At 34.0% G+C, this 22,839-nt stretch overlaps 1 protein-coding gene across 6 annotated transcripts in view; it reads left to right on the top strand.

Annotated features, from left to right (window-relative positions):
• TXNDC16 (thioredoxin domain containing 16) overlaps positions 1-22,839 on the top strand; it is a 123,186-nt gene that overhangs the window by 82,836 nt on the left and 17,511 nt on the right. For 5 of the 6 annotated variants that reach the window (XM_049113170.1, XM_049113168.1, XM_025442925.3 and 2 more), the window contains 8 exons: positions 812-935; positions 4,557-4,700; positions 5,370-5,429; positions 7,481-7,649; positions 8,000-8,136; positions 14,819-14,903; positions 17,383-17,521; positions 21,432-21,592. In XM_049113170.1, coding sequence (XP_048969127.1) covers positions 812-935; positions 4,557-4,700; positions 5,370-5,429; positions 7,481-7,649; positions 8,000-8,136; positions 14,819-14,903; positions 17,383-17,521; positions 21,432-21,592 — 1,019 coding nt within the window. The remainder of the gene's footprint in view (positions 1-811; positions 936-4,556; positions 4,701-5,369; positions 5,430-7,480; positions 7,650-7,999; positions 8,137-14,818; positions 14,904-17,382; positions 17,522-21,431; positions 21,593-22,839) is intronic. The other variant, XM_049113169.1, reaches the window with a different exon arrangement.

The raw sequence follows: 22,839 nt of genomic DNA, 5'->3' as shown, positions 1-22,839 counted from the left end.
AAAATTCATTGAACTCTGAACTTACAGTTTTTGTTCTTTCCTGTGTGAATGTTATACTTGAATAAAAAAGTTTACTACCACAATATCTATGTATACATCAAACAAATTTGGTTTGACTTTACTTGCTCTACTTTTTAACTCTGGTATTATTTCTGCAGAAGTAAAAAATTACTCACTTTTTAATATTAAAAAGATGAAGATATGTGATCAGAGAACAAACACAGTTATTTTATAACCTTATTCTAATTTACTTGATAGTTAGATATTAGCGAAAGAAATTGTAATGGTGGAATAATCTCATGGGACTAGATTTGGTATTCTTAAAGTACCTGGGGGCAGGTAGTAATTTTATGTTTTTAGCTAAATTTTAGTGGAATTATTTTAGGATGAGATATTATTTTGAATTTCTGTGGAATATCAAAATAGTTTTGTTTGGCCCTTTTTTAAATTAAGTTTGTGTGTGTGTGTGTACACACATGTATATATATATTCCTTTTATATTAAAGTAGGACATGCTGTTATGTGTGAAATGTTTCAGACTTCAATATAATGCAAGTGTGGACAAGAAGCAAGTGAAACTTTCAGTTCTTTTTTGCCATTTTTTTTTCAGTAGTGCACACTATCTTTATATAAAGTATGTTTTGGAAACTTTTCATTATGATTATGGAATTAACTTCCTTTTTCTGTTTCATTTAATTTTAAAACTGAAGTTCAAAGATTTAGTTTCATTTTAGTGTCAAACAAGTAAAATGTTTTTATTAAATTGCTGTTATATTTTTAGTTGTGGTTTTAAAAATGAATGTATTTCTAGGGAGTGCCAGTGGAATTTTTGGTGTTAGATGATATTGATTCACTAATATCCCATGTGGAAAGTAATGTGCACGTTGAAGAAATTCAAGAAGATGAAGATGAGGACACGAAAAGTCCAAATATGGGTAATACATTTTGCGATGCTCTTTCTCCCTCCAACCCCCATTCCTACTCGTCACCCGTAAGATCAGTGAAATTTAGATGAATTAACTTACTCATAGAATGTTTTGACATTCAAGACTACGGGTAACTTGGAGAAACCTATTTTGAATGACATTTTGTCAAGTTGATTTGGTGGAAAAGGTAAGGATGCTGTATTTTATTTAGTGTGATGCCTTTCATTGTTACATGCTAGGCTTCCAGCTTTCCGCATCTGTGCCTTTATCTTCTGAATCCATTCTTTCAGCCTTACTGGTCTACTCCATGTTTAAAAATGACCTAGGACCACAACATGGTATTTTACTTTTATTTTTTCCTATTAGGAAATGAAATTCTAATAAATGTTGTTGTATTTGTAGTTGTAAATAAGTCTAATTGTTGACAATTTGGGAGTAAATTTCAGTAACATTTTAAAACCTCTTTTTTTAACATGCTACATTTCTTTTTATTGTACTTATTCCTTATATTTTTGAAGTATTCTATGGTTTCAAGGCTATTTTCCTACACATTATTCACTTTGATTGTCATCCTCTAAGTTAGCTGATGTCACCTTCATGTTGTAGCGGAAGAATCTGTTTTAGCAGGGTTGAGTAACCTACCCAAGGTTGCACAAATGGCATGTGGTGGAGCCTGGACTAGAACTTAAGCGTTCGGACTTGAAATCTTATGTTTGATCATTACTGTTACTGATACCTCTTTAGCAACATTAATCCTATTCTGTAATTGCTCACTTACTTTTTCTCCACTAGTCTATAATATCTCTAAAGTAGGGATTATGTATTGTTCATTTTTGTATAGCATTTAGTATATACTTGAATGTTTTACAGAGTACTATTGTAAGCGCCAAGAAGGGAGTAATTTACATATTCTTTTTGGGAGATCCATTCATTATTTTGATCAGAATCTATATTATAAATTTAATGAGGGCTTTGAGCTTCAATGGTTACCAGTGACCAGTTTCTTGGTTTGAGCTATGTTCTAATTCTTTTCTAATATGCAGAAGTTGGAACTGCTCATGTTTTAAGCCAGAGTTCTCCTTAGTATTGTCATTACATAGACCTGTGGTTTGGTTTCTTTCTTCTGGCTCTGTTTCTATCATGCTTCATATGTTCTATCCTCCAGTTAAGGGAATTGTCCCTCTATCCACTTAATCAGGTCTTGCCCTTAGTGGGAGGTGCTTGTTTCAAGACTTCCTTATTGGCATATCCCCTTGGTTTGCCATGTGGTGTGACTTTCTCTTTCTTCTCTGCCTGCCTTCTCTCCCCAGCCTAGTTCTAGGGTTCCTTATACAGCTTTGCCTTTTGTTTGTTGTTTTGTTGTGGGTTTTTTTTTTTTTTTTGGTCTTACTTTTCTAGGTCTGTAATTCATATTGGCCCAAAATAGTGTATGTCCACATAATACCCCCCTTGTTTTATTCCATTTGTATAGGAAAAATATGCAGTATAGGAAAGAGTTTGTTACCATGTGAGAGGACAACACAAAGAAAAATGTCCTTCAAAGGAAATGGACACAGAATGAATCAGAATAAAGTGGACTGAATTCTACAAAAGGACAATATGGAAAAGATATTAAACTCACATGTGTGTGTATATTGATAAATAGGTGAAAGATAGAACTAAAGAGTGGATCAATTTTAAAGTGACAGCTTATTGAGAGAATAGAAAGGAGAGAAAGGAAGTGTTGGAAGAAGTGAACAAGAATGGGTTAAGTAAGAAAGGACTGGAAGGATAAGGAAAATATGTGAAGAAAATAGGCCTTTTTAAATTTTGGTATTGGAGTTCTAACTTGTTAGTGTCATGGAATGTGGTGTTTTTAAGTTCCTTTAAGTTAGTGTTGTACAACTCTTAATGTTTAAGATTTGAACACTGAGGCCCAGAGAGTTATGTGCCTGACTAGAGTCACACAGCAGAAAGCTGTGGAGATATACAGTAATTCAGATCTAGTATTTTATTTTATAGTATTAAAAATCATATGAAAATAATACTTTTTAAAAACTGTTTTCCTCCATTCATCTTTCTTTCTGTGTTATTATAAGGAATTATGAACTTACCATAAAGTAGATGGGATAATAGAACAGATCTCCTGGTATCCATTACCTGGACCCACCCAACCACTATCAATCCATGGCTCTCCTATTCTAGTCACTGCCCACTCCTGATCATTTTGTTGCAAATCCCAAATACATAATTTTATCCAAAAAGATTTCCCTATGTATTTCAGATATATAAGGATTCTTCTTTTAGGATGGACATAATGAGCACTGGGTGTTGAATGCAACTGATGAATCATTGAATTCTACCTCTGAAACTAATAACAGAATATATGTTAATTAAATTGAATTGAATTAAAAAAACACAAAAATTAAAATGAACATAATTGGGGACCTGGGTGGCTTAGTCCAATTGAGTATCCCAACTCTTGATTTCAGTTCAGGTCATGATCTCAGGGTCATGAGATCAAACCCTACGTTGGGCTCTGTGCTAAGCATGGAGCCTGCTTGGGATTCTCTCTTTGCGCCTCCCTCTTCCCCCCTCTCCACCTAGCTTGTACTCACTTGCTTTCTCTCTTTCTCTCTCTCTCTCTCTCTCTCTCTCCCTGGGGAAAAAAAAAGAACATAATGCTATTATTACATCTAAAAACTAATAGTAATTTTGATATCACTAGATAGCCAATCAATGTTTGCATTTTCATTTGCATGCTCCTTCATGTCACTGTGCCTTTGCACATGCTGTTCCTTTTGCTCTGTATGCCTATACTGCCTTCCTTCTGCCTACCTAAGTTTATTTTCTTTTTTTTTTTAATTTTCTTTTAATATTCAGCTAGTGTCAACTCTTTTAGGAAACTTTGTCTTTCTAATCAAGTTAGTTCGATGTCCTTTCAGTTTTTCTATAGAATCTGTACAAACCTCCAACAGAATATTTAAAAATGCAAAATGTGTTTTTTTTACCCCAGACATGGGTGGATAGATGGATGGATGGGTGGATAAATGGATGGGTCTGCTGGTTTGTTGGTTGGTCTGAGTTAATGATAGGTTTTTATATATTCAGAATCCATATAACTTGATGTACTTATAATATAATCTAAAATTCTTGGCTCATATGGCTCCTTATGATCTAGCTACTGCCTAGTCTAGAGTTTTCTCATGCCATTTACTCCTTCGTCCTATCTTGTTTTAGTCAAATTTGCCTTCCCTCAGTATATGCTAAGCTATATGCTAAGCTCTTTTATGTTTTAGAGCCTTTGTATATGTTTTTCTTTTTGCCTAAGACATTTTTTTTTTTTTGGATTCTCTAGCTGGAAGGTTTTGAATCTCCCAATCTAAATTTCCCTATTACAATCTCTCATGTATTCCTTAAACTGGCACAATTTGTAACTATGTGTTTATACAGTGATCAGTTTATTGTCTCACTTTTCTGTAAATAGAAGCTCCATGTGGTCAGGGACTGTTTCGTTTACTATTTTCTGTTAATGTCTGTTTTGTTTACTATTTTCCCTAGTGTTGATCAGAGTGCTTGTCATCCAGTGAAATTTGTATTTATGTTAGTTTTGCATTTATATATACATTAATTTATTTTTGAACATTTTAGATGTTCAAGATGATGAAGTGGCAGAAACTGTTTACAGAGATAGGAAGAGACCCTTACCTTTGGAACTCACTGTGGAACTAACAGAAGAGACATTTAACACGACAGTAGTGGCTTCTGATAGCATAGTGCTTTTCTATGCTGGCTGTGAGTATGAGCCTTCAGAGGAGGCAGTATTACACATTAGAGCACTTAAAGTTGGCAGATTTTATTTTTGCATTCTGTATATTGCATGTTGTCAAATGACATAGTTTTCATATGTTCCAGGTAGACTGCACATTTTGAAGGATTTACTAATTTAGAAAAATTATTATGATTCAGGCTAATGATTTTTTTTAAAGATTTTATTTATTTATTTGATAGCACAAACAGAGGCAGAGGCAGAGGCAGACAGAGGAAGAGGGTAGGCTCCCCACTGAGCAGGGAGCCCAAAATGGGGCTCTGTCCCAGGTCCCTGGGATCATGACCTGAGTGGAAGGTAGATGCTCAACTGACTGAGCCACCCAGGCCCCCCCGCCCCAGCTAATGATTTTAATATATTAACTGTTCTTATGGATCTATAGGACATATATTGCTTTTACCTTCAAATAATAGCCCTTCAACTATATTCTTTGCAATATGAGTATACACAATTAGTTGCCTTTGGAATCCTCTTGAATGTGTGTACAATATTGAGTACTGTATATTAGAATATTTCTTATGAAGAAATAACAATTTTGGGAAGCCCTATAAATCTGTGTTTGTTAATGTATATGTATGGATCCTTTGGAGAGATATGCGTGTTGCAATATTTGTTGAATTTTTATTTTAATGTAGGGCAAGCAGTATCCATGGCATTTCTGCAATCCTATATCGATTTGGCAATTAAATTGAAAGGTATGTAATGTGATATGCATGTTTATTTTCTTGATTCTCAGCTGTAGCTATTTGTAAAACCATGTCATGCTAAAGATGAAGAAAACCACTTAAAATTTCATGTCATTATATTTGTGCCTCCAGTGTTATGTTAATGAACCATGAGTTTCAGAGAGGCTCAGAAGCATTCATTTTGGCTCTCTTCATGGAACTGTGTTTAGTATATAGTAGAGAGCCTATGTATTAAGTACTTGTGGCCACAGTTAATCTAGTAATCTTTTTGGCTGAATTCATTCAGTAAATATTTATTGAGAGCCTACTCTGAGCCAGTAACTATTAAATATTATTAAATAAATATTAAATATACTTAAACAAAAATGTGACAAATAAGACTCAGTCTCACAGTCTAACCAAACATGTAAGATCTCTGTTCTTGAAGCTATTCATATAGCTCCTTGTGGACTGGATAGCCAGTGGATCTTAATAGCCAAGATCTTTTAACTGTTCTATGAAAATATGCTCCAGTGGTAGGCAAATAAGAATTCAAAGAATGGACTTGAACTCAGAATATCTATCCTGTCATCCCAGCAAAGACATAGGGAGAGGTAAGGAGAAATAATGTTGGATTAGGATAATGTTTTATAAACATTTGAATAAGACAGAATGTATCATGCTTCATATCTGTAATATGATTTTTTCCTACTGTTTTTTTTCCTTAGAGATTCTAGTTAAATAAGCTTATTCTTTTAGCTATTTTATGAATGTATCCACCATTTAGTTTTTTGGGGGCACTAGCTTAAGCTCTTTCAATTTTTAGTAAGTTCTTTTCAGTAGGTAGCATACCTTATACATAGCTCACTGGATTTGGTATATTGCCTTAAATTGTAGAATACTTGATGTTTAATAATTGTTGAATAAATGAATAAGTTAATACTGTAGAATTTAGTGGAAAATGTCTACTAGTATACAACTTATATACTGGGAACTTTTGTGAACTCAAGAAATTAATTCCAGAAAGTCAATCCTAAATATAACATGTTCTATGGTAATAAAAACATCAGAGATTTAAAAAATCACTTTGAACCATTTTTCCTCAGTTCATTTCTCAACAATGTTTGATCCAACTTCTGATTATTTCATTCCCCAAGTGAAGATGTGATTAAGACTACAGATAATGTGATTCCTAATCTTTTTTTTTTTTTTAAAGCAAATCCTATTACTCTCTTTCATATTCTCTTTGAATTCTTATTTGCCTACCATTGGATTTCAGATTCTGTAGTTGCAGTCTTTAGAAAGATCTAAATTTCTTCTTTTTGGTTCTCCAGCCACACTGGCAAAAAATTAGAAGAAAGAAAAAGGGGTGGTAAATATAAACCATAAATGAAGGAATAACTAGATAATGCTGTGAATAATAGAATTAACCCCTCACCTAGCCCATTTGTCAATACCAAATGAAAATGGGAACAGAGTTCCTTACTTTCTTCTCTATTGATGATCAAATAAAGAGGCTCCCTGGCCCCTAGAGACACATAGTATAGGTAATTGTTTTGCATCTACATTGAAGCCCATACTACAACTTTGTAAATTAGGAGAATATTGTAATACTTTGGGTGTTCAGTCCTGTAACCTTGCACATTGGCTACATGGGAAAAAGCCACTTTTCATCTAAGACGGTGAAGAATATTTCAGTCACAAGGTGGCAGCAAATGTCAAGTTTTTATATACGTACCTACTATCTGTAGCTAAGAGAATCTGTTTATTTTTCCTTTAAATTAGGAACACTGTTTGAAATTCCTGCATTGATAAAGTATAGGGGGGATGTAATACTGCAGGCATCTTAGACTCTACTAGCAGATGAACATGCAAAAGGGACTCAAAAAAGCAGCAAAGGAGGTGGGGAAATAAACCAAATAGGGGAAGGGGTTGCAAAAATCAAGGGAAGAGAGTTTCCAGTGGAAGTAGTTCATGCTGATGAGAGGTTAAAATAAGAATGGGCTAAAAAATGTTGTCAAGTCTACACAACTGAGTTTCCTACATTAATATTTATAAAATGTGCATTTCCTTTTGTTTAGGCACATCCACTATGCTACTCACTAGAGTGAACTGTGCAGATTGGTCTGATTTATGTACCAAGCAAAATGTTACTGAATTTCCTGTTGTAAAGATGTACAAGGAAGGCAAGAATCCGGTGTCTTATGCTGGTATGCTAGGAACTGAAGATCTCCTAAAATTTATCCAGCTGTAAGTATTCAGCTTCTCCCTAAGACTTTTAAATTTTGAGGTCTGTAAATCTTCTAATTGCCATACTTTGTTGACACACATTGAATAGATAAGGAGTAGTGAATTGAGATCATAAGATAAACATTGGTGGGGAGAGCTTATCCACATTTCTTCACTTTTAGGGAGATAGAAATTTTGTTTAATGAGAGTGATTTTTTTTTTATTATTAGAATAGTATTTAGTTGTCTTTATTTTGTCAGATATTTATCCTGTGGAATATAGTGTTTGCTAACATCAATATATTTTATTCTTTTGTAAGCTGAAAACTATCTTTAAAAATTAATTTTGAATATACTTATATATTCACCCAGCAGCAGGATTTCATGCCCAGTGAACATAACATCCGTACAAGAAGCAGAAGAATATTTAAGTGGGGAATTATATAAAGACCTGATCTCCTACTCTAGTGTGTCAGTGCTGGGACTATTTAGCCCAAACATGACAACAGGTAAGTAGTTATGTAAGTTAAAAACTTGATTGCTAGTTTTTTAAAAAAGTAAATTAATATCTGTTTAAATTATTGAGAACTCAAATGATAGAATTTTGAAAATTAAAAAATTAGAAGAAAAAAATCTAAAATTATTTAGAGTTAAATTTTGATATAATTCCTTCCCTCTTCTTTCTGTGTATTGCATATTTATATATATTTTATTGTAATCGGGCTAATATTGTGTATCTAGGTTAGTATCTTGCTGTTTCTATTTAATAGTACATGGGTGCATTTTTTTTCCATTACATGGGTGATTTAATATATTTAAAAAGCATCATGACTGTATTTTTGGATACATATACCATAATTTTACTTAACTGTTTCCAACAAATAACATCTGTTGTTTCCCTTTTTTCTTTTTGCCATAAAGAATATTTTTATTTATGCATCTGTGTGAATTTAGACTGTTTAATGGGTATAGAATCCCAATAGGAGGATAACTTTATGTTTTCTGTAAACTATGTGTTACATATGTTATTCATTTTTAAAAATGGGATTTTAGTGCTTGTCTAATGAATTACTATGAAATTTTTATGTATTAAGGATATTCTTGTTATTTTGTTTCAATTATTTTCCCCTAGTTTGGTTTTAGCTTTAATAATTTTATGTTTAGTGGCTTAAATTTTGTTTTCAAATTTATTGATTTTGAGATTTCTTCAGTGGATTTCAGTTGGAGAAAATCTCTGTCATCCTTCTTAATTAATATTCACCTGAATTTTCTTCTTGCTTTAATTTATAGTATTTTCTTACTCTAATTTATAGTGTCTCCTTCTTTAAATATTTTTTCTTTTTTTAAAATTGTGATAAAATACATGTAACAAATTTACCATCTTAACCCGTTTCAGCATATAGTTCGCTAGTGTCAAGTATATTTACATTGTTGTGCGCTAATCTCTAGAACTTTTTCATTTTGCAAAACTGAACCTCTGTACCTGTGAAACAATTCTGTGTCCCTGTTTCCCTAGCCCCTGGCAACCTCAATTCTACTTTGTAACTCTGTGAGTTTGACGACCCTGGATACCTCCTATAAGTGGTATCATACAGTATTTGTCCTTTATTGGCTGGCTTTTTTCACTTAGCACGATGTCCTCAAGGTTTATTCCTGTTGTGTCATGGGTCAGAATTTTACTTTTAGGGGCCCCTGGGTGGCGCAGTTGGTTAAGCACCCGACTCATGATTTTGGCTCAGGTCTTGAGCTCACAATCTTGAGATGGAGCCCTGTGTGGGGCTCTGAGCTCAGAGAGGAGTCTCCTAGAGTCTGCTGTCTCTAAAATAAACCAAAAAAAAATAATTTCCCATGTGATGTGGTGAGCACTAGGTGTTATACTATATGTTGGCAAATTGAATTTAAAATAAAAAAATAGAATAAAAAGAATTTCATTCCTTTTAAAGGCTGAATAATATTACATTGCATGTAACACATTTTATTTATCCATTCATTTGTTGATGGACACTTGGGCTGTTTTCACCACCTCTTGGCTATTGTGCATAATGCTTCTGTGAACATGAGTGTGCAAATATCTCTTCAGGACCCTGCTTTCAGTTTTTTTTGGATATATACCCAGAAGTAGAATTGCTGGGTCATATGATAGTCCTGTTTTTAATTCTTTGAGGAGTTACCATACTGTTCTCCATAGTGGCTGTACCATTTTATATTCCCACCAATAGTATACAAGAGATCTGATTTTTCTAGGTCCTCACCAACACTTGTTATTTTCTGTTTTTTTGATAGTAGCCATTTGTAATGGGTGTGAGGTTCTGATTTGATCATGGGTTTAATTTTCACTTTCTTAATAAGTAGTGATATGGAGCATCTTTTTATGCCCTTGTTGGCCATTTGTATATCTTCTTTGGAGAAATGTATATTCAAGTCCTATGCCCATTTTTAAATCAGGTTGCTGTTGAGTTGCAGGAATTCTTTATTTATTCTGGAAATTAACCTCTTATATATATGAATTGCATATATTTTCTTCTGTCCCATAGGATGCTTTTCTACTCTGTTGATTGTGTTCTTTGATTTTTTATATAAGTTTTTAAGTATTTAGAATTTTTGTGCATGGTATGAGGTTAGGGGCCAACTTTATTATTGTCTGAATAGTTCATTCTACCATCACCATATTAAATCCATGTCTGTCTGTATGTGTGTATATAATCTGTTTAAATGTTTTTTTTAAAGATTTTATTTATTTATTCATGAGAGAAACAGAGAGGGAGAGAGAAAGAAAGAGAGAGAGAGAGAGAGGAGAGAGAGAGAGACCCAGGCAGAGGAAGAAGCAGGTCACGCACGCCCTGAACTGAAGGTGGCACTAAACCGCTGAGCCACCAGGGCTATCCAGATTTTTTCTATTTTATTCACTTTTATCTCCCTGTTGATACCTAATCTGTTAGTTTTTATTTTAAAGATTTATATATTTGTTTTAGAGAGTGAGACTGAGCAGGGGGAGGGCAGAGGGAGGAAGAGAGACAAGCAGACTCTGCACTGAGTGCAGACTGACAATGGGCTTGATCCCAGGACTCTGAGATCATAACCTGAGGTGAAATCAAGAGTTAGACACTTACTGAGGCACCCAGGCACCCCTCTAATCTATTAGGTTTATAATACATGTTGAATATGTAATTGAGTCAACTCTCTTGATTGTATTTTATACATTTTCTTATCTTTATTTTTTTTTTTGCCTGTTGGCTCTTCCAGCTAAACTTTAATCATTTATACATACATATTGTCTAAACTTATTTGTGTTTTTGTTGCTTGTTTTATGCTTCACTAGTATTTCTTTAGTTATTTTGGTCTACATGGAGTATGCTTCTTTTGGTTTTATTTTCCCCAGAGCTAGAGAAGATGTTCTTTTAAAAAAAAAAAAAATATATATATATATATATATATATATTAGAATCTATAAGATTAAAGACCTCTTCGATGGTTTTGACTCCTTATGACTGCTTTTAATTTCTTCTGTTACCTTTTTTTCTATATGATCCTCTATAGTCTCATATTACAGACTCATTATCATTATTGCTGACCTTTAATTTTTTTGCATTATATATTTCTCTTTCAAATATTTTTTACATTTTTCTAATTTTTTTGTATATTTTTTTATTGGAGTTTGATTTGCCAACATATAGTATAACACCCAGTGCTTGATCATAAAACTTAACCCTAAGCAATCTGGCAGCAGTCAGAAACAGGAAGATGAAATTTTTGCTGTCTTGTCATCATCATATAATAAATGGGAACATAAAAGTTAGGATGCTGACTCACCCACAGAGAAAACTTTTCCCTGATTGTAAATGCAGAGAGGAATTTTTCTTTATATATATATATATATATATATATATATGTATATATATAAAAGATCACCATAGGGAACAGTATACTTTATGATAGTTCTATACAAATGATAAGATTTACACATAATTATCTCTCAACAAAGGTCAAAAGTATAAGGCACCTGGGTGGCTCAGTTGGTTTTAAGCACCTGACTCTTGGTTTTGGCTCAGGTTATGATCTCAGGGTCATGAGATGGAGCCCTGCATCAGGCTCTGTGCACAGCTTGGAGTCTCTCTCACCCACCTCTTCCCCTTCTGCCTCCCTCTACTCACATGTGTGCATGCATGAATGCTCTCTCTCAAATGAATAATTTTTTAAAAAAGGATAATGTCAAACAACATAGAGATTTTTCTGGTGTGCCAGAATGATGTAATCTGGATAGGATGCTTTTTTTTTTTTTTTTACTAAATTGATTGTTCCCAGACTTTTCAGTCAAGTATTAGAACCTCCTCTTTTTTGTTTTTGTTTTTGGCAGATGTTCATGTGGTATTTACTCTACTTTCAACATCTATTGAATGATAAAATGTTTAACAATAAAAGGCTATTATTATGAATTCATTAACATTTTTATGTATGTGTATTTTATTTATAAGAGCTAACCAGTAACATATACTGAGCAATTATTTTGTATCAGATATCGATTTATTGTTCATGTAGATTCTAATGACTTAAAGATTAATATAATGTGGATTCCAGGAGGGCTAAAATGTCTTTGTCCAATGTTGTATCTTACTTGAAAGATACTTTTTTTTCCTTTGTAATTAATAAATATCTTGTGGGGATAGAATTTAAAACTCTGAAAATGTCCTGTTTCTCATTATGCTTTCTTTTGCACTCCAGTTTTAGAGTCCATTACTTGAAAGAGCTATAATGGTTGCCAAGTGGAGAATTTCTAACTACTTATTCCTTCTATATACATACTAATATAGTTCACATACTACTGTAACTTTTCCTTCTCATTTGTTTTTCAGTATGGACACCTGAGTCCTTATTTTATTCAGTGGGTCATAATTAGTTACTGTCATTCATTTACTAAAGTCCCAGATTTGGTCAGTGGGAGCCCCTTCAGTATGATTCCTGTGTCCTTTTGATATGTCTCCATCATTCTCTGACCTTGTCCTTTTGGCACAAAATGTTCCCAGTCTCATTCTTGGAATCAGTTCTCAAACAAGAGTCTATGTTCCTTTTAGTGGGACACTGAATTTAGAAACCAAGATCTAGGAGTTTGCTTTTAATTACTGGAGCATTCTTGCTTCTTAACTCCTTTGTTGGTAGAACTAAAAAATAGATGTATGTATAGTATGTGTAAATGTGTGTATAAATGTAAGGATTCAGTAACATGATAGCGGGGGGGGGAGTAGTATTGTTAAATTAATGTATTTATTTTATGCAATTAAAACATGTTGATAGTTACACAACTAAGTCTTGTAGGTCACCATTAGTATTATGTCCCAAATATATTTGTTTTGATTTAAAAACCTTTTTATTTAGATTAACTGATTATTTTCTTATACTTGGGGTTGCAGTATATTATGACATATGTGTAGTTTTCACCAAGGAGGAAATGTTCAGAGGAAAATTGACAGTCTGATTTAGTGGAAATGGGTATGTATCTGAGGTCTACAGTTTAAATGCTTCCATTGCACAAGTAACAAGATTTATGAACAAGTGGATTTATGAACAAGTGGATTTATGAAGACCTTTTTAACAAACATATTCATGAATAGAGAGGCTTCTGTATAATGAAATTATATGGAAATAGTGTAATTTTTCACTGTTATTTATCAAAAAAGAGAAGAAGCTGAAACAGAATCCATTATGTCATTGCTTTAGGTAATGATCATCAATTATTGACCAGATTTAGTACTATTTTCTCTTAGAAATGAAAGTATAGGACACAGTGCTTTCTAATTGTTTATTTTCTTCTCTTCTTTCTCTTCTCTCTCTCTCTCTCTCTCTCTCTCTTTTTTTTTTTTTTTTTTTTTTTTTTGAGGGGACAGGCAGAGGGAGAGGGAGAATCCTAAGCAGACTCCATGTCCAGCACTGAGCACAACATGGGGCTTGATCTCACAACCTTGAGATCATAACCTGAGCCGAAATCAAGAGTCAGATGGCTTAGCCAACTGAAACACCCAGGCATCCCTTTAGTTGTTTACTTTTCTTATGAATCTTTTCTGCTTTGGGTAACACAGGCTAAGGAAAGTATTTTCATGGGGTAATAGTTTCACGTTAAATTCATGATTATAAATGAGGTCTCAGTGCTGCCTGCTTACTGGCTGTGCCACTTAGTAGATTGGCTTTCCTGCAGTGTTTCTTAATCTTGTGGAAAATATGCATCCTTTTTAAGAAATATAACCTTGTGGTTACTGAATGGTAACAGTGCTGATGCTCACCCATGAATATAGTACTGACTACTTAGGTACAGATCTTTTGGGTTCAGCATGTCTAGAGTACTAGGTGCTTTATGATTCAATTCTTCCATCATTAGTTTTCTGTTTGAACTGCCATGAACCTTCCATGCCGTGAACTGAGTTATCATTTGCCTTCACTTGACAAGAATATACCATTTATATAGGTTTACATCAGTTCTTGTCTCATTAATCTATGGCTATTTAATTCAGACTTTCTTCTTGGTTATAAAATAGTCATTAATATGATCCAGGATATACTATTACTTATGAAAATGTATTCAGAAAACTACAGAAGTAATATTTTAATATCCATATCCTAACAAATAAGAAAAGACTGATACACAAATTAATCAAAGTTCAAAGGTAACAAAAACACATTACAGAAAATATAGGAAATATAAAAAGACACAAATCCCTAATTGCAGGATCCTGCAGAGATACTGTTAAAGGACTAGAATTTCTAGTCTTCTATTTTTTCATGTAGGCACTTTTAGATTTTGTGATGATAACGTGTGCATCATTTCATATACCTGATTCTCTTTCCAGGCTGTGTATAGGATAGCTATCTCCACTTATCTTACCTTAGGAGTATATTAAAAAGCAGTAAGTCTTTATTAGTAACTCTGTATGATTAGAGTGCTATAAATCTGATAAATCATATTTAGGGTATATTTGTTTAGGGAATCATATTTGCATTGTATCAATTTACATTTCTGCAGTAATCAAATGTCATAAAGAGCACAGATTTATTTTAGAACCACTAAGTTCTATAAGATCTACCTGTAAATATTTATCTTTATAATTAATAATAAATCACAACCATTTATAAATCTGTTCATCAGTTGAATAGCACACATAACTTTAAAGATTTCAAATGTTTGTCTTGTCTATGTATTTGTAGCAAAAGAAGATTTCACTGAAGCAGGCAACTACCTAAAAGGATATGTTATCACTGGAATTTATTCTGAAGAAGATGTTTTGATACTGTAAGTTAATTTGTCTTCTAATTTTAGAAAGGAAGAAGTTTGCAAAGTAATATATTATTTGTCTTTACACAGTCGATGAAAGAAAATAGGTCAGCATTATAACTTTGGGAAGTACCACCTGGCTATTTAGAATTTTTAGATATTCTTTTGCTTTAGGCTAGAGTCCCTAGAGGGGCAACCTTGGATTCATATTATTTCATCTTCCTATAAAAAATTTTCTCTTTGGGTTCTATTACCTGCTGTTTTGGTTCTTTGGAATTAATCATAGTTTGGGGAATGTTACTTCTTGAGTGTCTGGGTTTTGATTTGCCACCTAGGTATGTATAAAAATCAGCATTTTCTCATATTTCTACCAGAGTTTTAGGTGATGTAACTATACCTGGGAGCTCTACCCAATTTTAAGTTTTTGCAAGCAAACATCTAACTTAATCAGTGCTTTTTTTTTTTTTTTTTTTTTTTGCCATTTAAGTTGCTTTACTGTAGAATGTGGGACTCTTGTGAACTACCAAATATTGCAGTTGCTTCAGAATGAAGGACTGAACTGAAAATTTGGAGATTATTAATACATACACAATACATACTAATATATGTAAATATATAATATGCTTATATGTAATATATATGTAAATATGTAAATCACATTCTGCATTAATGGCTTATTTTCAGTGCAAGTAGAGTTGGTGCGCCCCAATAATTTGTCTTGCTTACCTTCTGACTATAATATTCCTAATTGTGATTTCTGAGCTTAAATCTTTCATCCTGAACACTGGTGACATATGCACTTGATGACTAAGCTCCATTTCTATCCATGAAATCTGGGACTTTTGAAAATAGTGAACTCCAGATCTTTAGAAAATATGAGACCGGGATCCCTGGGTGGCGCAGCGGTTTGGCGCCTGCCTTTGGCCCAGGGCGCAATCCTGGAGACCCGGGATCGATTCCCACATCGGGCTCCCGGTGCATGGAGCCTGCTTCTCCCTCTGCCTGTGTCTCTGCCTCTCTCTCTCTCTGTGACTATCATAAATAAATAAAAAAATTAAAAAAAATATTTAAAAAAAAAAAAGAAAATATGAGACCTATTCACCTGACACATGGACAGTTGCCCACTATCTTCTACTCTGTTGTCATTGTGCATTTAGCTCTGATCCAAAGAGCTAGACCAGTAATTTTCAGAGTATATTTTATATATTAAGAACTGATACCTGCTGAGTGAAGTAAGCCAGTCGGAGAAGGACAAACATTATATGTTCTCATTCATTTGGGGAATATAAATAATAGTGAAAGGGAATAGAAGGGAAGGGGGAAGAAATGTGTGAGAAATATCAGAAAGGGAGACAGAACTTAAAGACTGCTAACTCTGGGAAACGAACTAGGGGTGGTAGAAGGGGAGGAGGGCAGGGGGTGGGAGTGAATGGGTGACAGGCACTGGGGGTTATTCTGTATGTTAGTAAATTGAACACCAATAAAAAATAAATAAAAAAAAAAAAAAGAAAGGGAGACAGAACGTAAAGACTGCTAACTCTGGGAAACGAACTAGGGGTGGTAGAAGGGGAGGAGGGCGGGGGGTGGGAGTGAATGGGTGACGGGCACTGGGGGTTATTCTGTATGTTAGTAAATTGAACACCAATAAAAAATAAATTTAAAAAATAAATAAAGAAAGAAAGAAGAAAGAAAGAAAGAAAGAAAGAAAGAAAGAAAGAAAGAAAGAAAGAACTGATACCTAAGAGTCTGCCAGGTAATTTGAAGATTAGACTCTATACTAATGCTTCATAGTATTATAATGTCTGTACTTTGTTGTAGCATCAATTGATATTTTTCATGATATAAATGTGACTACCTCACTGGTCATTTGACACAAAGCATTTTTTTCTATTTAATTTCATGATTTCTGTTTTTCATTAGCAAAAGTAAGAAGGAGGAGATTTGGGCTTGGTTACAGCAGAAAGACATAGACTTTGTATCTGGGGCACCTCAGTTTGAATCCTATCTCTGCCATCTATCACTCTATGAGTTTTGGTTTCCTCATCTATAAAATGCAGGTGATAGTGGCCTCATTATAGGGCTGGTCTGAGGATTAAATGAATAATAACGGCACCTGAAAGAGTGCCTGGAAAATAATAGGTTTCTAGTAAATGCTTGTCTCCTTGCTCAGCACTATAATGAGCAGTCCAAAAAGGTTGAAAATCATGCACTGTTCTAATCCTATCTAGAAATTTTCTTGATAGCTAAATTGTCTGGAGGAAAAAAAAATTGGCTAGATTATTATCTGTTGCTTTCTTTTAATCTAGGTTGTCAAGGCTCCTGAACTTCTCAGATAGCCTCACAGAGAAGATAAGTTTGCCTGGAAATTGAGTTCATTTCTTTAGTATTAGGTCTTCCCCATTTGCTGCTTCCCACTCTGACCTCTTGGCCTAATTGTTTATGTTTTTGATGACTTGCTATATTTTATTGGAAATCTTAATACCACATTTCTCCGTAGGTCAGATAAGTATGCTGCAACCCTTCCAGCCCTGCTGCTGTCCAGACACAAAGAAGGCAAAATAGAGAGCATTCCATTAGCTAACTCCCATGCACAAGACATAATTCAAATAATAACAAATGCATTACTGGAAACATTTGTGAGTATATTTTATAATTAGGATACTATTTGAAATAAAATCTAGACCAGTTAAAAATAGTCTTTTAATATACCATTTTCCAGCTTTTGTCAGCACAGAGCATGATGTTTTGTGAGCTGAAGATTCATTGGGTTGCCCTGTTTTATTGTTCACTCATTGTGCATACAGCTTTTCTAGTCCACTGCCAAAGTTTACATGTCTTTGGATTATTTTTACTGCTGAGACTAGTGTAATTGATGGCCAGTTGAAGTACTTAATGTAGGCTGAAACTTGGTATATATAAAGCAAACGGACTCTGGAAAGTCAGACTACTCAGCTTCAGATCCTAGCCTGATTGCTTACTGGCTCTTTGTTAATGTCTCTGTGCCTTACTTTCGGTATGGGTAAGATGCAGGTGGTTATAGCACCTGCTGCAGAGACTTAATTGTGAAGACTAAGAGAGATGTGTATGGTGTTCTTTGTCATGTTTGGTCCCTGGTGAGCGTTCAACAAATGTGAGTGTGTATTCTTACTTATACAGTTCTAGAACAAAATGGTGTGTTATAAAAAACCTTTTCCATTGCTTCTTTTAAAAATAGTGAATTCAAGGGTATAACAACTGTAACTTGTATTTCTCAATTTCAGTTGTTTTTGCATTTATATTAAACATAGCTAGCATTTATAAATGTATGCTTTTCTGTTTTTCTAAAGTGACATAAGAATCATTATTATCAACTATAAATACTGAATGAACATCCTCCTGTTGTTATGTTTCTTGCCATGATGATCAAAATAACATTACATTTTAGGCTCAAATTAATGGCTGTAGTCTTTATTAAATCTTTTTATGACTTTGGTTCTGTTCCCTCCCTTCTTCCCATTAAAGTTACAGGTTATGATTAATCAAATCATTAATATTTTCAGGATGTAGTTTTCCAAATTATTAAGGTAACGTTTTTATATTTAATGACATGTTATTCAATGAGTATTTCCTTAGCCACAGACATAGTTTAATATTTTTAGAATTATTATAAGCCTTTTACCTTTCTTTTCCCATATAATACAGAGAACCACAAGAGAAGAAAATTGGAATCAACTGTAACCTCTTTGACCAAATTTAAATTGGGGGAAATAGTTTCCCAAACTTAAAAAAATAATCCATGTGTATATATGTGATTGTCGTTTTTATATTAAGGGATATTTCCATCATGAAATGAAGATACACATATTGGTTTTTTAATATCCACATAATATTCTGTTGCACTAAAACCCCTCACAATTCATTTAATCTCCTGTTGATGAATATTTAAGTTGTATTTAGTTTTACTCAGGGACCAACCTTGTGTATAATCTTTGGGTGTTTCCATGATTACATACTCATGGTAAATTCACAGAATTTGAATTGCTAGTCCAAAGGGCAAACACACATTTAAGGCTGCTACCTGGTCCTGTTTTGTATGAGAAGAGATTGGAACATTTTACTCTGTTTATAGTTAAGCTTTGTGGCAGTGTTTTCAGTTTATAGTGTTTTGGTTTGCAGCATTCAACTAAAAACCAAACAGCTATAATAAAAATTGTTTTGCTTTTAGTTTATGACCTTTTCATAAATTCTAAAACCCTGAAGTGGTTATTAAATTTCTTAAAGCTGTCTGTGTTGGAGATTTAAGCCTAGAGTTTGTAGCAGCCAGCCAGCTGCAACCTCATCTGGCCTGTACTAAATAAGGTCCTAGAAAGACTTTGGTTTTTCATCTGGATAGGAAGGAGAAATGGGTGACCAGATAGTAAACATTTTTTACGTGGCATCTAATTTTTATTTTAATTAATGTGATGATAAATCTTAAATACATAATAATTAACTACATAAGCAATGATCTATCCAAGGCTGTCACATGTAAACATACTTCCTAACAAAAAGTTCTAGCACTTTTCTCAGATATATTAAGTTCCTTTGTTTATGCTTCTATTATGGATAACTTACAGCCTCTTGTATACTCAAGTAGCCAAAGGACACCTTCAATTATCATGTTTGATGACCTTTCTGTAAGTAGCAACCAAAACTATTGGCAATGCTTTTTCTTCTCAAAATTCTCTGTTCCTCTGGCTTTTGCAATTCAGTCCTCTCCAGATACCTCCATCAACCCTCTGGACACTCTAGAATTCCATCTTCAGCCTTCAGTCTTTTTCTTCATTTGCTGTCCTTTCTTTGGGAAATTTTATCCAATTTAACCATAATTTCTACCATCTATATACCAACTGATAATTCCTAAATCTGAATTTCTGATCTTTCCTCCTCAACTCACAGAACTCTTGGTCTTTCTTCCTTGAAATGCTTGTCACTGGTCTGTCCTTTCACAAGTTCATACTCTAGTTAGTTGTCTTTCTAAAACAGGCATAACCATGCCACTCATTTGATACCAGATCTTCTCAGTAGTCCTGGGAGCTAGAAGACCTATCAAGGCATTTTTCCCATCTGGAGTTACAGCCACATTTGCCTCTTGCATGCCTAAGTCTGGCATACTTCACTCCCACTGTTCCCAGATGGCATGTATGCCTTCACAGTTCTCTGCCTGTCCCCACGACGCTCCCTATATATCTAGAATCCTGGCTCTAGCACTTACTTTCTTCTGTCAAGATCGTATTTCTTGCCCAAGGCCAGATCAAGTATCACCATCTGTGAGCTCCCCTACTTTGTTTTTTTAGCTTAATTTTATTGTCAAACATTAAATTTTCTTGGATCACAGCAGTTTATATACCTATCTCCTCTTTTGAATATGAGCTCTTTGAGGGCAGGGAAAATATCTTACTTCTTTTTGATTCAAAACCCAGTATAACATTTTGAACTTTGTAGTGGTGGCTCCATCTTCCCTAATGTTTCCGATCTGCTCAGAGTGAGGCGATCAGCTGGCCTGATGAGATCTGTCAATTTTATTTTTTTTCTTAAGATTTTATTTATTTATTCATGATAGACATAGAGAAAGAGAGAGAGAGAGAGGCGCAGACACACACACACACACACACACACACACATATATATATATATATATATAGAGAGAGAGAGAGAGAGAGAGAGAGAGAGAGAGAGGCAGAGACACAGGGAGAAGCAGGCTCCATGCCAGGAGCCTGACACAAGACTTGATCCCGGGACTCCAGGATCATGCCCTGGACCAAAGGCAGGCGCTAAACCGCTGAGCCACCCAGGGAACCCAGATCTGTCAATTTTAGAAAGGAGACGTAACTCATGTAGAAGATTAAAGATAACAATATAAGAAGACAGTATAGGGAAATTTGGAGAAGAGGGGATCTAAGATTTAAGTCCTGAAAGAGGAAGGTGTGAGAGGAGGATTTTGAGTGTGAAAGAGAAAGAATTAGAAGAAAAATGAAAACTGGCAGAGGAAAGTGACTTTGAGGACTAAATAAGGAAAAGTACATGCCAGAGTTTGGTATTGTAGCTTAAACTGAAAAGAAGTGGACTGATATTTTTGTTAAAACATGTTTTAGATTATATTAGTTAAGCTAAAATCCATAACATTGAAACAAAGTAAGATTTTTATTTTAAGTAATCATAGATATTGAAAGATTATATCTTTGAAGCTCAGCATTTTTTTTTCCAAAAATTTTATGTTAGATACAATAAGAGTTTTGTTTGTCATATATATGTTGGCTAATCTGGTCCAGATTTTAGCATAAGAAATTATTAGAAGCATTAGATCCTTGTAAAACAGGGAACTCGTTTATTTTCAAATTAACTTTATTTTGGAAATAACTCATTAAGATAAAGTAAGCCTAAAAAGGTCTTGAAATTCATAGTTATTAGCAAAATCTCCACTTAAGATATGTTTGAATTATACTTTACAACTAAAATTGCATGAGTGATTTGAACATTTTCTATTTTATGCATCATCATTCAGCATGTTGATTTTTTTTTTAACAGCCAGAAATCACTGTGGAAAATCTTCCCATTTATTTAAGACTTCAGAAACCATTACTTATTTTATTCAGTGATGGCAGCATAAATCCTCAATATAAAAAAGCAATATTGATGCTGGTAAAAGAGAAACACTTGGATTCACTTACCCCTTGCTGGTTAAATCTGTAAGTATATTTTTATTTTTTAATATGTAAATCACTATAATGATTACATTTTCATTAGGAAATTAAACTCTTTATATTTTTGGAGTTAATATTATGGACCAGTGTATATGTTATCATGATGTTTTAGTAACTAAACTTTGTCATGTGGTCTGAGATGATCTTATTTTTTAAAAAATATTTTATTTATTTATTCATGAGAGAGAGAGAGAGAGAGAGAGAGGCAGAGACACAGGCAGAGAGAGAAGCAGGCTCCAAGCAGGCTCCATGCAGGGAGCCTGATGTGGGACAGATGTGGGTGTGATCTCCAGGATCACACCTTGGGCTGAAGGCTGAAGCCACCCAGGTGTCCCAGATGACCTTGTTTTAGTTTGAATTGCATAATACAATAAATTTTTTATTTTACTCAATATATTTTTAGATGTATATAGGAATAATTGACAAAATTCTAAGATATTTAAAATATACATTGTAGTACCTATATCCATTGTGGAAGGATTCCTCCATCTAATATACTTATTACCTCCTATTATAAAATACATGTATTTATACATATATGATTTGAGGGAGGGAGTAAGAACATTTAAGTTCTACTCTCTTAGCAAATTTCAATTACATAGCATTCTCAACTATAGTCACCATGGTCACCATGTTATTCATTAGATCCTCAGACCTTATTTATTCACCTTATAGCTGAAAGTTTGTTTCCTTTTCCCAACCTCTTCCTACTTCCCCCAACCCTGAGTCCCTGGCAACCACTTTTCTATTATGTTTCTGTGAGTTTTACTTTTTTTTTTTTTTTTAATCACATAAGTGATACCATGCAGTATTTGTCTTTCTCTGTCTGGGGGGCTTATTTCACTTGGCATAATTTGTGTCTTCAGAGTCCATCCTTGTTAGCAAGTGGCAGGATTTTCTTCATCTTATGGCTGAATAATGTTCTGTTGTTTATGTACCACATCTTCTTTATCCATTCATCTCTTGACAGATTACTTAGGTTGTTTCAATATCTTGGCTGTTGCAAGTAATGCTGCCACAAACATGGGAGTGCATCGATCCATTCAATGTCTTGTTTTCATCTCCTTTATGTATATACTCAGAAGTAGGATTGCTGAATCATATGGTAGTTCTAATTCAGTGTTTTGAGGAACCACCCTGCTGCTTTCCACAGCGGCTGCACCAATTTACATTCTCACCAACAGTGCACAAGGGTTCCCTTTTTTTTTTTTTACATCCTTACCAGCACTTGT

This window comes from Canis lupus, chromosome 8 (assembly GCF_003254725.2).
Source record: "Canis lupus dingo isolate Sandy chromosome 8, ASM325472v2, whole genome shotgun sequence".
NCBI classification, from domain to species: Eukaryota; Metazoa; Chordata; class Mammalia; order Carnivora; family Canidae; genus Canis; species Canis lupus.
The sequence above is the reverse complement of the archived record's forward strand: the minus strand, read 5'-3'. Positions and strand labels throughout refer to the sequence as shown.